We start from the raw sequence: 13,387 nt of genomic DNA, 5'->3' as shown, positions 1-13,387 counted from the left end.
GTCTGAAAACATAAGCGACTATTTGCTTAGCTCGTTTATTTGTTTAATCCTGACTGTGTTTTTTTCGATGGGAGTTTTGTTCTTATTGAAATTAAGTTGTAATTTTGGTTGATGCAATATATAAAAAGCATTTTGTCAAAAAAAAAAAATGAAATTTACCTTCAAATATTTTCGTTGATTAAAATAAAGTTAATATATAAACCCTACTAAAGAATTACATACTGTTGACCCGTGGCTGACACCCCAAAAAACCAAAACCTCGTCTTCCTCTTATCAGAAGCAAGCAGCAAAGAAATGGCAGCGACAATATCAATGGAAATAGCCACCGCTACCTTTCGAACATTTGATATATTACATACTTCTACTGTTCGTCGTCAGCCTAATCTTAGATTTTTAAGTAGGAGGACCAAGGCTGTTTATTTACCCACCTCCCAAATTACATACAAACCCTCTGCTTTGTTGTTGAAATCAAACCAATACTCTTCTCCTAGATTCAGATTATTCTCTACTTCTGCTACTGCTACTGACCAAGATTCTTCTGATGTTCTCACCAAGATTCCTCCGGATAATCGTATCCCTGCTACTATTATCACTGGCTTTCTTGGTTCTGGAAAGGTAGTACACCCTCTCCCCGCTCTCTCTCTCTCTCTCCCCCTCCCTCTCTCCCCCTCCCTCTCCCCCTATCTCCATCTCTCTCTCTCCCCCCTCCATTTCTCCTCTCTCTCTCTCTCGCCCCCCTCCTCTCTCTTTATTTTATTCATTTACATGAACACGCACATATATAAATAAACTTATGTGTATGGATTATCTAATTAGACCCTTGTTGGGAATAAACCAATGAACATCGAAGTTGAAACCTTTTTCATTTCAGCTGAGAAAATTTGTGTGTTTGACTCCTCTGACTTTGAAATTTATAGGTTGAGTTGTATCATGTATGTTGATTAGTTTTTTCTGTTCATGTATTTCTTGCTCAGTTTTATTTTTTGATCCATAATTTCCTATTCTTTTTATATTAATTGAATTAATGAAGGTCTGTACTGATATATAGACACGGTTCGGATGTTTTTGAACAGACCACTTTGCTGAACCACATTTTGACTGCTGATCATGGGAAACGCATTGCCGTTATTGAGAATGAGGTATGTATTATTTTCTTTGTTGTTCATGTTATCGACATACATCTAAGTGATTCGACGATACTATAATGTTAGAGTAAATTACAGGGGTGTGGCTAAGTTATACACGCATTTTCAAAATATTGGCCGGACTTTCATATTCACGGAACGGTGGCCGAAATTCCATTCTGCCTTTCAAAAACGTGACCGCCGTCAAATTTGTACTAACGGCGTTAACTTATCAAGGATAATTGGGTAATTCACTAATGTCCATCCAATAAATTATTTATTAAATAATTTATACAAATTCAGACCAATCCATATATTTTAATTAATTAATTATTTCAAAAAAGATGGGTTGCAAACGGCTTAATAAAACAAATGCGGGTCCTCAAGAACACCGGGGCTCAAGAACAAGCCGCCGGATATTTGGTTTTCCAGATTCCGACCGGCTAGCCCCAAGTCCGGTCAGGTTCTCCGGAAGCCTTGTACGAGACTAAAACAGCTCATTTCGCATGGTTTTTTAACTCATTTTCACTCCAAATCACACCTCCAGTACTTGATTAACAACAACACAACTCCCTGTGATTTCTCTGGTGGAAATCGAAAAAAAATCCGGCCAAATAGAGCAAAAATCGGGCGGCCACAACCAAAATTTGAACAAACCTCAGCAAATCTTACTAAAATTCAACTAATAACACATAAGTAGTCTCAGCAAACCTTACTACAATTCAACTAATAACACATAAGTAGTATATGCAAGTGATATCAACAAAATTCATACTAATTCATTCTTCTAAAAATTCATACAAATCCCATTCATTCAAATCCATTAATTATCAATATGCGCAAATTTGTTTAAACTGGATTTGTTAGTGATTGGAGACGGAGAACATGAGCCACTCAAATCACATGTCTCAAAGAGGGCAAACCGACTTCTCAATTAAAATTATTTAAATGAAGACAAGATCTAACAGAGTTGGGGATTTGATTTAGGTTGGACGGGGGATTAGAGTTGGGGATTTGATTTGGGTTGGAGGGGGGATTGGAGTTGGGGATGTGGATGCAGGTGGGAGCACCAGATAGAGAATCGCCGTAGAGAAAATGAAGACAGGAGAGCGGAATTTTTTTTGAAGATGAGGATAATAATCGAAATTCATAAAAAACCAAAATTCATACAAATAGTAAAAATCCAATTTTACCCTTAACTCTATTAGATCCGTTAGTGATTATTCAACGGCAGACACGTTTTTGAAAGGCGGAAAAGAAATCGGCCACCATTCCGTGAATGTGAAAATCTGGCCAATATTTTGAAAATGAGTATATACCTTAGCCACACCCCTGTATTTTACTCTATAATTGTATTACTTCTTTGCAGTTAACAGCTTGCCCAATTCACACGCACACATTTATATATGTAGATATTAGTTATACACACTTCTTTGTTGCTAATGCTTTAGGTAATAATTATTCTTACTATGTGTAGGGGTCAAAAGGGGAACTATCGAAGGATTACTTGTTTATGAGGGGAGATTAATTATTTTTATTTGGCTTCTTTTTGCAGTATGGTGAAGTGGACATTGATGGTTCTTTGGTTGCTGCAAAGACTGCTGTGGCCGAGGACATTGTCATGCTCAATAATGGGTGTTTGTGTTGCACAGTCAGAGGCGATCTTGTCAGAATGATAGCAGAATTGGTTGAAACAAAAAAGGGGAGATTTGATCATATAGTTATAGAGACTACAGGTTAGGATTTCCCCTGTTATTTAAAATTTCCTGACAATTTAAGTTTGTTAAGTTAAAGTATGTTTTACCATCTTACAAATGTTGCAGGCATATAACTGTTTCTTTTCTTTCAAAGTGAATAGTTGTTTTTTTGTAGCCAGATGTTCTTGGTTTATTGTGCTTAACAAGCATGTGTATTCAAAATTTGCAGGACTTGCAAATCCGGCACCTATCATTCAAACATTTTATGCAGAGGAAGATATTTTCAACAATGTCAAACTGGATGGTGTTGTAACTCTAGTAGATGCAAAGCATGCCACTATTCACCTTGACGAGATTAAGCCAAAAGGAGTTGTTAATGAGGCAATAGAGCAAATAGCTTATGCTGATCGCATTATTGTTAACAAGGTACCTTATTGGACTGTTCATATACAAATCAGAGCCCTCGTGTAGTTGAGCTTAACACAGATAGAATTCCCAATATGTCTCTAAATAATATTTCCTGTAATTATCACAATTAGTAAAAGCATGTACTTGTTTCTATTTTGTGTTGGTACACTTAATTAACAACTTGCATACTGATCAAACCATTACCATCTGTTTGGGCTAAATCCGCACCTCATTTAATATCTGCTCCAACTACAATTGCTGTGGCTGATTGATTTTGATTTCTCTCTAAAGTTTATCTGGGTTTTAGAGTGCTGCATCATTTTTAAAGTTGGTTCACATTTTAATCCCCAAGTGTGTTTCCACCTCTATTATGCTAAGCAACAAATTGAATCTTTGTTGTGAAAATCAGATTTTCTAAAACAATAGGTCCTATTAGTCATTAATCAAGGGGAGGTCTTTCTGGCCATGACATTGACTACCTCTGTAGGGAGCTATGACTACTATAAAAAAGTTTATTTTTGGATGTAGAATTTACTTTTCTTAATACACTCTGTTTAATGAATGAAAATGACCACTCTTTTTTCTGTATTGATGTTAGACTGATCTTGTTGGGGAGTCGGATATTGCCTCTTTGACTAAGCGAATAAGAGTAAGTCTCCTTTCTTGTAGCTCATCTCTCAGTTTTCTCATTTCATTGTATTTTGAGATTCTTAAAATTTAACTTTTACAGATCATAAATACAATGGCGAATTTAAAGCGGACAGAGTACGGAAAAGTTGATCTGGATTATGTTCTCGGGATTGGAGGGTTTGACTTGGAAAGGTTATACTCTTAACCTTGTTTATTTAGCTGCTCACTTTGTTGATAGTTGCACTTGTACAGTTTATTTATGCCTCAAATGAGAAACCCAACTACTTGGCAAAAAAATTAATGAAAAATGCCCGGTTATCATATGTAAATTGACACTTAATCAAACAGGAAAATAAGAAAGCTAGAAGTTTTTTTTTGTCGGAAGAAAACTAGAAGTTTTAATTTGCCTTCTTATAGCAAATTGATAAAATAATGTGTAGTGAGATGTTTCGGGAACTTATATGTTAGTGGAGGTTTGCAGTCTCTTTGTTGGCTAGCTTTGATGTGTCAATTCTTTGTAAAAGGAGAAAAACACTTCTGCTTGATGGCTTGGCAAAATAATAAGAGACCTAACTTGTTTTGCTTCCTTGTGCATTTGTGTGTTAAGCCAACGTAATCTTTATCATCTGTTTGGACAACATGTTGCTTCATGAAATCCTTTATGTTGGTTAAATTACTATATATAAGTGAATATATATACACAATCTGGAACTTCTTGACAGAGTTTTTTTTTATTTTGATTTCCAGATAATATTTCCATAGTACATTGACCGTAATTAAAGTTGTGATTACAAGAATCTAACATACTATACTTTAAGTCTTTAACTGAATGTTGTCCACCATTATTTCTTATTTACTTATAATATTACCTCCCAGTGTTCAGTGTTCAATATTACTTAAATTGTTACCTCCCTGTTCAATATATCCCTTTTTTAAATTGTTGGAGTTGTTTGATTATATTATTTAAACATTATCTCCATTTTTCAATTAAACTTGCATATATGATATGCACAATATAGTCCTTTAGGCCAAAATAAGCAGCATTTTGTAATAATAATGAGTATGTGGTTTATAATCAAGTACACAGTCCTTTTCAGTAATGTAGATATGTAATCTTCTAAACAAGCCGGATATTAAATATGTTTGGTGTGCCGAAATGCCTTTAGGCTCCTTCTGTTTGCGGGAAAATGTATTCCAAAATTGTGAGAATATGTTCAGTTTGGAAAATGTTTTTTCTTTTGGAAAGAGGAAGTCATTTTCCAAAATGCACAGCATTTTTCAAAGAAATTTATCCCCCTTGGAAAATTTTATTTTCCTGAGACCAAATAGAAAAATAAACACAGAAAAAATATTTTCTAGGATTTCTGAATTTTTTGTGTTGCTTGATTTCTGGAATATATTTTCCTGAAGCTAAACAAGCGATGGAAAATTAGTAAAACGTTTTCCAGGAAAATGTTTTAATGAACTGAGCCTTAGTGACATTTATTTATATGCATTTAATTCCTCCTGCTTCTGAAGCCCAGTATAACGGAAATGTTGAGCTTATCTGAACTTTTGACAGAATTGAGAGTGCTGTAGATGCTGAAGGTTCAAAGGAAGATCATGCCAGTCACAAACATGACCATGACCACGATCACGATCATCACGACCATGACCATCATGAAGGTGACTGCGGACATGGTAATTCCTTGACAGCGTTGTGATGGATAGGAAATTTTTTACTGTGTTTATATATACATCTGTCGGTATAAAGAGATCTCTTTTTACTTAACCATCAAAACATTTTTGACAAATCCCTTTCAATAATTTTTACATACAAATAAATGTCTGAAGTAAAAGTGTAACTTATTTTTATATGTTCGTGAAGTGGGATATTTTGGCATCAAAACCTTACTTTAAAGGGGAAAAGAATCCCATCTTCATTATCCACGTGTTACTTTTATAAAAGGATTTTTTTTTCTTAGCTATTGTTATTATTCTAACAGTTTCCATCTTTTATTTTTTTAAACCATCTAATGTTTATTTGTCCACATGAAGTTAGGGAGTTCTAGATTCACTTTTTTGTCGCTGAATGTATTAGAATATATTATTTCTTTAGATCTTCTCCAAAAATATTCTCTTTCGCGTAGTCTATAATTTTTCTGGTGTTAACTCTAATATACATTATCTTGTTCCTTTTAGTCACTTAAAGACATATGGTGCATTTTTTAATGTAATTACTAATTTGCAGAACATCATGATGATCACCATTCACATGATCATACCCATGATCCTGGTGTCTCTTCAATGAGCATAGTCTGTGAAGGGACCTTAGATCTTGAGAAGGTTGGTAATATATATAGTTTCATTGGAATGTTGTAAAATTGGAGCTAGCCTGATGGGAACCACAGTATAAAAGCGTGATTTAATATCCTATAAAATTTGCAGGCCAACATGTGGTTGGGTACATTGTTGACGGAACAATCTGAAGACATATATCGAATGAAAGGACTTCTTGCTGTAGATGGGATGGATGAGAGATTTGTCTTTCAGGTGATAACTCCCATTAAAAGTGCATCCAACTTACATTTTATTTCTCCACTTGCCAATGACGTATTGTCTGATAATACTTCAGATATAGAATAATTTACTTTAGACTTGGCCAGTGATTTAATATACTTTTCTTGCCTAGATGTGACTTCTATTCTTTATCCTTCCTTCCTACCCCTCATTTTCTTAAGTTCGTACAAGCAAACAAGGACTCGGGGAAAGTTGAATTAATAGTCTTCCCAAATCTAATTGACTTTTCTCCTTTATAATTTTTTGAGCATTTCCTGACTATTGTTTCAGTTAGATACCCCGCCTATGCAACCAGCTCTTCCCAGCAAGCTTATGATTTAAGAAGTAATGTTGCACTTGGACTTGTATGCTTGGCTTCCTTTTAATTAAGTAAACATCGTTAAGACGTTGACTATCAGCAATGTAAATGCTCCACATTCAAAGCTCAAATGATCATATAATAACAGCATAGAGTTTTCAAAAACGATTATAACTTTTTTACGGCATTTTTGTGGTGGTTTTATGAAATCTAGAATAGTTTATTGGTTATTGTCCCCAACTTGCATGCTGTCCTGGTTCCTTATTTAGCCCTTAATGTCTGGTACAGGGTGTTCATGACATATTTCAAGGTTCACCTGATCGGCTTTGGGAAAAGGATGAACCAAGAGTAAACAAGGTTGTGTTCATAGGGAAGAACTTGGACAAGGAGGAAATCGAGAAGGGATTCAGAGCATGTTTACTTTAGTTTTCATTATATAAAAAGTTGATGTGCTTGATATTGGTACACAGCTGATGACATAATTAAGAACGTGTTTTTGGATTTTTATCAGAGTTATATTTATACCATGAAATATGAACTGATTATGAAGAGTGTATTAGATCAAGTTTGACAATATATTGATTCCTTGTATAAATTTGTATGGTGGACCTTGCAAAAGAAAAAATCTAACTAAAAGGTGGCCGGTTCTAAGTTTTCAAAAGGATGGCATTGTTGTTTTAAAAATATCCGATTTTTAAAAAAATCTCTGATTAAAAAATATTTGACCAATTTATTTTTTTGAAATCTGATTAATATTTATAAATTATTTTTGAATTATATATTTTATAATAAATAAGGTAAATATATTAAATATTATTAAAATATTTAAATATATTCGATTTATGTTCCGATTAATCTCTCATCGAAATCTAAATCAATTAATATCGATTACAGATTTTTACAATCATGGATGGCATCAAGGAAACGATATGCAAGGAAGCATGTAACTTCGATCAATAAAAGATTGTAGGAAGTAGGGTTGCATATGGGTTAACACAGCCCATCAAACCGAACCGACCCTATTTTCGGTTTATAACTTAATATTAGGTAGGGTTAAAAATATGTCAACTCGACTCTAATGGATTGGGTATTGGGTATGAGTTTTAAGTTATTTTTAACCAATCCAACCCAATCCGATTTTTTTTAATATACTTCTTGTATTAATGTGTTGTTCAGTTTCAAACTAAATTTGTTGCTATCAATTATAGTTAATTATATAATTATTTTCCATACACTATTAGAGATCTTTTGTACTTTTTTGTGTGTAGAACACATTTTACTACGAATAAAATTAAGAGTTTAAACGTAGAGTAATGCTATGTATCTGAGAAGATATTAAAAAAAATATTCTCGATTGACACATAACATGATCTTGTTTGCGGATTCGTATGTCTCCGCAAGTAGTCTCATATCATAAATTTATTTTTTATCAATTATTTATTTTAAATAACTTTTAACAAACCATTCAACTCAACCCAGAACAAGTTAAACTGATGAATAAAGGGTAGGGTTGAAATTTTCAAACCGATTTAATTTTGCTAAAATTGTTCTAACCCGATCCATGTGCAACCTGGTAGGAAGCATAGGGTGGATAAAAAAATCTAATAAAAATTACTGTCTCCACAAATAGTCTCATATCATAAATTTATTTTTTTATCAATTATTTATTTTAAATAACTTTTAACAAACCGTTCAACCCAACCCAAAACAAGCTAAACTGATGAATAAAGGGTAGGGTTGGGTTGTAAATTTTCAAACCGATTTAATTTTGGTAAAATTGTTCTAACCCGATCCATGTGGAACCTGGTAGGAAGCATAGGGTGGATATACGACCACAGTGGGAGTCGAACCCACGACCTTTCGATCCGAAGTCAAACGCGCTAATCCACTGCGCTATGCGGTCATATATTATAATTTCTGGAATATTCAAGTGCAACTTGATTCGTTGTTGTATATCAATGTAACAGCTTTTTAAAATTTTAAATGAGTTAAATATCAAAGTGGTCATTCGACTAAACGCCATATATCAGTTTAATGATCAAAGTTAACGGGGTATCATTTGAATCACTAAAATCATAATAAATATCATACATATACCTCAAAATATGTGCTCGAGAATTAAAATTTATTTTATGGAGTTCTATATATTTTTCTTGAATCCTATTACAACCAAATGAAAATGTATGAATTCTAGTATTTTTTATAATGTAATAAGATTTTTTAAAATTTATCTACTATTTATTTTTAATTTTGTAGTTATTTGCTTTATTTAAACAAAAATAATTAGTAGATAAATTTTTAAAAATCTCAAAAAATCATCTAAAATACTATGAATTCATAACTTTTCATTTGGTTGTAATAAGATTTTAAAAAAATGTTTAGAACTCCATAAAATAAATTTTAGTTCTCGAGCACATATTTTGAGGTATTTGTTTGATATTTATTATTATTTTAGTGATCCAAATGATACCCCGTTAAGTTTGATGATTAAACTGATATATGACCTTCAGTTGAGTGACCATTTTGATATTTAACCCAATTTTGAATAAAGTTATAACTGTAATAACAATTCACTTGAACTGGATCTTTGACTTGTGAATAAAATTTGTAGTCCAATGTTTAGTAGCTTTGTCGTCAAATGCAAAGTGTTGAAGTTACATTACATGTACGAGTTGTAGTTTGATATGCAGTGTAATTTGATGCCATAATCTAGGGACTGCAGTGAAGATTTGACTACTGAAATGAGTAATTTGTGAATTGTACAAGTGAACTTAGCTACTCCCCCTTCATCTTGCTTCCCAAGTACGACGGCGTCTGGCTTGAACATATTAGATTCTGATGTGGTACTTCTGTCTGTAGTTTTGAAATGCAAACCATGCATTGATAAACATTACAAATATTGATATAATCAAACTAAAATTGCTCAAGAATTTGGAAGTACCTTGCTTGATGTATTCATCCAACAACTAAATATATTTCCTTGTATAACCAGCTTCCTTCAACACTTCATTCAGAACTTGCTGCCAAAAGTGCAAAATGGGGAGCCTAAGAACAATGTTACTCTTTCGTTTCTGAACGTGAACCTACTGGTGGATCTATTGACTGATTATAGCATCAAGTTCTATCCAAGTTACCCCAGCATTTCATCTTGAGCACTAATATGACACATTACTAAAGCTCTTAAGTCTTAACTAACCATTCACAGGAATACCTAATATATAATGGCAGAATCCTGTGGTTTCAGGGCTGCCTAATTAAGATCATACTGGTAAATAGTCTTCTTAATTGCTGAGGGCCTAGAATTTGGTTGCAACTTGCGGAAACCATTCATGTTTCAGAAGAATTTACAAACAGAGATAAGAGAGTATGACACAACAAACTGGAGGAGAAAAATAGGTAATCAAAGGTGGTCACGCTACACTGTTTTGCATTGCTATCAGCCTGCTGGATGCGACAACTCAGGTTTTTTGCGTAATCAGACTGTGGTTTAGCAGCTTCTACCTAAGGGAATACTACGGATTAATATTATATGTTGCCAACTACAAGAATCTAAAACTTTAACAGGTGTTTCCATATGGACTTTCCAAGTAATGATAAAATTATAAGGAGCACTAGATAAAATAAAGCTGATAAAAGACAGATCACAAGCGTGAAAATATGGACTCTCTCACAAGAACATCTCTGAGGAATATATAATATATTTTTTGTGCCTGATCAGACCTCCACGGCTCAAGCACATCTGCCTAGGGAGTATGAGGAACTTGCCAGAACTCCATTCATGTTATGAATACATTAAATCAGGAAACAACGAAAACTTTGGTTATATTATATACTGTACCTCTCTTTTATCATCCGACATAAACGAGCCAGCCAAATCCTGAAGCACTTCTAAAATGTCATTGAAAGTCACTTTCCCATTATACCCTACATCGTAAACTTCGACGATAACTGAATAAACAATACAGTTTACAAGGTTAGATTGCAGTGTGCTGAAAATCTGCTTTGAAAGATATAACCATATGATCTGAAGCAAAAACACATACTAACAGTTATTACAACTCCCAACAAAACCATCTACTCAAAATGCCAGCTATTCTAATCAAGGTAAACAATCACATCACAGATGATTAATCCCACTCTAATATGTGAATCATACTTGAACCCTATTCCAGCCATGGATGTTTTCAAAGTTTTTTACGCAAATAGACAGCTACGTATTCACTAATTTCATCTATTAACTACTATTTGATTGCCATAGGAACAAATATAAACAATCAAAGCTAGCATTTCTTACGTTCGATTTTCTGCTTCATACTTGCTTTAGCACTGAAAGCTGCCAAGAATGCTGCAAAGTCCTTAAAATTCAAACCATCCACCATCTTCAGTAGCCTCTGCCAAAGCAATCAGAATTTAAGCAGATGCCCCGCCATATAAACTATTAGGCATATTACAGAAACAAACTTACATACACAACAAACTTTCTCTTCTTTTTTTTGGATAATTAAATACTACAACCAACTTCAAGAACTACACAACCTATTCAATAAATATGCAAGTCTTAGGATATCCCTCGTCGTTGATTACCAAACGTTCGATTGAAAGTAGGGTCTGGAAAGATAATAAGTGCACGTAAAGCTTACCATAAGAGCCCTCGTGAGAGATAATGGTTAGAAACTTACAAAGATGTACCAATACAACAATGAAATTTTTCGAAGTTATTAAAAAAAATGAAAAACTCGCAAAAAGTAAAAATGAAATGTAAGCAAGCATTGATGATTGAACCGAGGCCAAACTACAACCAAATGAAACAAAGCAGCTAAGCTACAGGACCAAACGACAACAACAAGAACCAAAAACGAGAATTGAAGAATAAAATCAGAACGATAAAGTAACCTGAGAAAGTGGATTATCTGAGAACTCTGGTACAGATAGAAATTCATCAGCAGAAATAAATCCCTTTGAAGTCCTATCAAGTTGGCAAAATCTTTGGTACATGGACACTATTTCTTGCTGGGATACTAATATCAAAGAAACATTATTCAAAATATCATCCAAAAAAAAAGAGCCCCCGTGAAATTGCAAGTTGTAAAAAGAGAGCTTACATAGATAGTCACAGTGTTGTTGAACTTCTTCAATGTCATACTGAGTTAACATTGATGATGCACTGCCCATTTTGTACAACACAACACAACACAACAATATAAGTCTGAAGACTAAAGCCAATACCTTTACATATATATATATATATATATATATATATATATGTCATCTGTTTATATACTGACACTATGCTTAGCCATCATCGAAGTACTAACAAGTCATCAACGTTGTCTTCTTCTGTTCAAGGTGACGTGACGAAGATTTCTATGTTATATTTATGGAATTCCGCATTTCATTATCATCCTCTTTTATTCGCTTTGTAAATGATAAACCTTTAGGAAAATGACATACAAAAACAATTCTAGTAAGAAATTTGTTATGTTTTGTTTCTGGGAATTAACATGGATACCAAATGTATTTCCCGGACAAATGTGTTCATCGTAATACGTGGCTGAGCTACACAAATTTGAAGTAGAAATGGGCCATACTTTATGTTTTGGGCATTGATATTTAACATCATCTTTTTCTACTTTCGTTTATGCTAATTTTAGGGGGGAAAATATTAATATAAGATCATTTATGTAACAACTTCATATTTCAGAGGGAATAATTTCTAGATATGATATTATAGGCCGGTGGAGTCACTAGGGTTCTCACTCTTTGCCCATGACATTCTCATAATTCAAAATATTTAATTCTAATGCACCCGAATATGTGTATCATGGTTTAACACACATTTTGGTTATTTTTGGTCTCTCATTAGCATCAAATGTCGTGTTCAAAGACCATATTTCGAATCATAACATCATCTTTTCGTCCATTGTCCTTGTTAAGTTGGCAAAATTGTTTGACCTCATTATATCGTTTATATCTATATAATAGCCCAACATTGTCATTCATAAGAATTGAACCGAAGACCTCTTAAATGAAAAAACATCACATAAATCATTTGAGCTACACAAGCATTCACTTCATTATTAAAAAACATTAACCAGATACATTAAGACTGTTGTATTTATATTCTCTTTAATATCTTATTTATTCAAGATCAAGTTATTATTTCAGGTAAGTCTCATATATTGTTTAAATATAGATTATTACCTATAAATTAATAATTCACGTAAATGAATTTTAAATTGAAAAAAGAATCTGAATAATCGGGCTCGAACCATGATTCAGATATAACTCATTTCGAATAAAAATGAACGAATACAAATCTAACTTAATAGTTTAAACGAGTACCAATACAATATTATAGAAACTTTAAGTCATGACGAATTAATTAAGCACAAAAATTAAAATTTCAGTAAGAATCTTTGAAAGGAAAAATTGATGGACTTTCAACATGGACTATATCATATTAAAATTTTTTTTATTATAAAAGGTGATTTATAAAGATATTACAATTTTTTGGAGAACGCTAAATAAGATAACTGAAAGAATATTCTTATTTAGATTATTTTTTATTTTAAATTTATGAATTCAGAATTCGACGTGTAACTAAATCTTTTAAAAAAAATTATAGATATAAGAATAGTGACAAAGACATCAAATTTGGTGTCAGAAAATAT

The 13,387-nt window shown here is 33.0% G+C and overlaps 2 protein-coding genes and 1 non-coding gene across 5 annotated transcripts; 1 reads left to right on the top strand and 2 right to left on the bottom strand.

Moving 5' to 3' along the window:
• Positions 1-219: 219 nt before the first annotated feature.
• LOC141684375 (uncharacterized) lies at positions 220-7,317 on the top strand. 2 transcript variants are annotated; one of them, XM_074489301.1, is made up of 10 exons: positions 220-615; positions 1,074-1,139; positions 2,680-2,860; positions 3,051-3,247; positions 3,828-3,878; positions 3,960-4,051; positions 5,421-5,524; positions 6,090-6,184; positions 6,287-6,391; positions 7,005-7,317. In XM_074489301.1, exons 1-10 carry the CDS (start codon positions 295-297, stop codon positions 7,140-7,142), a joined length of 1,350 nt encoding a protein of 449 aa, XP_074345402.1. In that variant the 5' UTR covers positions 220-294; the 3' UTR covers positions 7,143-7,317. The 2 variants fall into 2 exon arrangements, with proteins under 2 accessions (XP_074345402.1, XP_074345401.1); XM_074489300.1 differs by having other exon boundaries at positions 5,421-5,539.
• A 1,228-nt stretch (positions 7,318-8,545) lies between these two features.
• On the bottom strand, positions 8,546-8,619 carry TRNAR-UCG (transfer RNA arginine (anticodon UCG)). The gene has a single exon. It is a non-coding gene; the product is annotated as a tRNA-Arg (tRNA).
• Positions 8,620-9,308: 689 nt separating this feature from the next.
• Positions 9,309-11,961, bottom strand: LOC141686682 (uncharacterized). Of its 2 annotated transcripts, none has more exons than XM_074491731.1 (6): positions 11,819-11,961; positions 11,610-11,734; positions 11,011-11,107; positions 10,555-10,664; positions 9,658-9,736; positions 9,309-9,569 (listed from the first exon to the last, which is right to left on the bottom strand). In XM_074491731.1, exons 1-5 carry the CDS (start codon positions 11,886-11,888, stop codon positions 9,683-9,685), a joined length of 456 nt encoding a protein of 151 aa, XP_074347832.1. In that variant the 5' UTR covers positions 11,889-11,961; the 3' UTR covers positions 9,309-9,569; positions 9,658-9,682. The 2 variants fall into 2 exon arrangements, with proteins under 2 accessions (XP_074347832.1, XP_074347833.1); XM_074491732.1 differs by having other exon boundaries at positions 10,555-10,640.
• Positions 11,962-13,387: the final 1,426 nt, after the last annotated feature.

Source organism: Apium graveolens, chromosome 9, assembly GCF_009905375.1.
Source record: "Apium graveolens cultivar Ventura chromosome 9, ASM990537v1, whole genome shotgun sequence".
NCBI lineage: Eukaryota > Viridiplantae > Streptophyta > Magnoliopsida > Apiales > Apiaceae > Apium > Apium graveolens.
Note: the sequence above shows the minus strand (reverse complement) of the source record. Positions and strands in the feature narration are given on the sequence as shown.

Bases quoted from the DNA above. Each gene is read 5' to 3' on its own strand.
- LOC141684375 (XM_074489300.1), top strand. From the start codon at position 295: ATGGCAGCGACAATATCAATGGAAATAGCCACCGCTACCTTTCGAACA. The intron at 2,861-3,050 runs GTTAGGATTTCC...CAAAATTTGCAG, and splicing joins TATAGTTATAGAGACTACAG to GACTTGCAAATCCGGCACCT. The intron at 5,540-6,089 runs GTAATTCCTTGA...ACTAATTTGCAG, and splicing joins TGAAGGTGACTGCGGACATG to AACATCATGATGATCACCAT.
- LOC141686682 (XM_074491731.1), bottom strand. From the start codon at position 11,888: ATGGGCAGTGCATCATCAATGTTAACTCAGTATGACATTGAAGAAGTT. The intron at 10,665-11,010 runs GTAAGAAATGCT...TTGTTTATTCAG, and splicing joins TATGAAGCAGAAAATCGAAC to TTATCGTCGAAGTTTACGAT. The intron at 9,737-10,554 runs GTACAGTATATA...CACTTTTGGCAG, and splicing joins TGTCGGATGATAAAAGAGAG to CAAGTTCTGAATGAAGTGTT.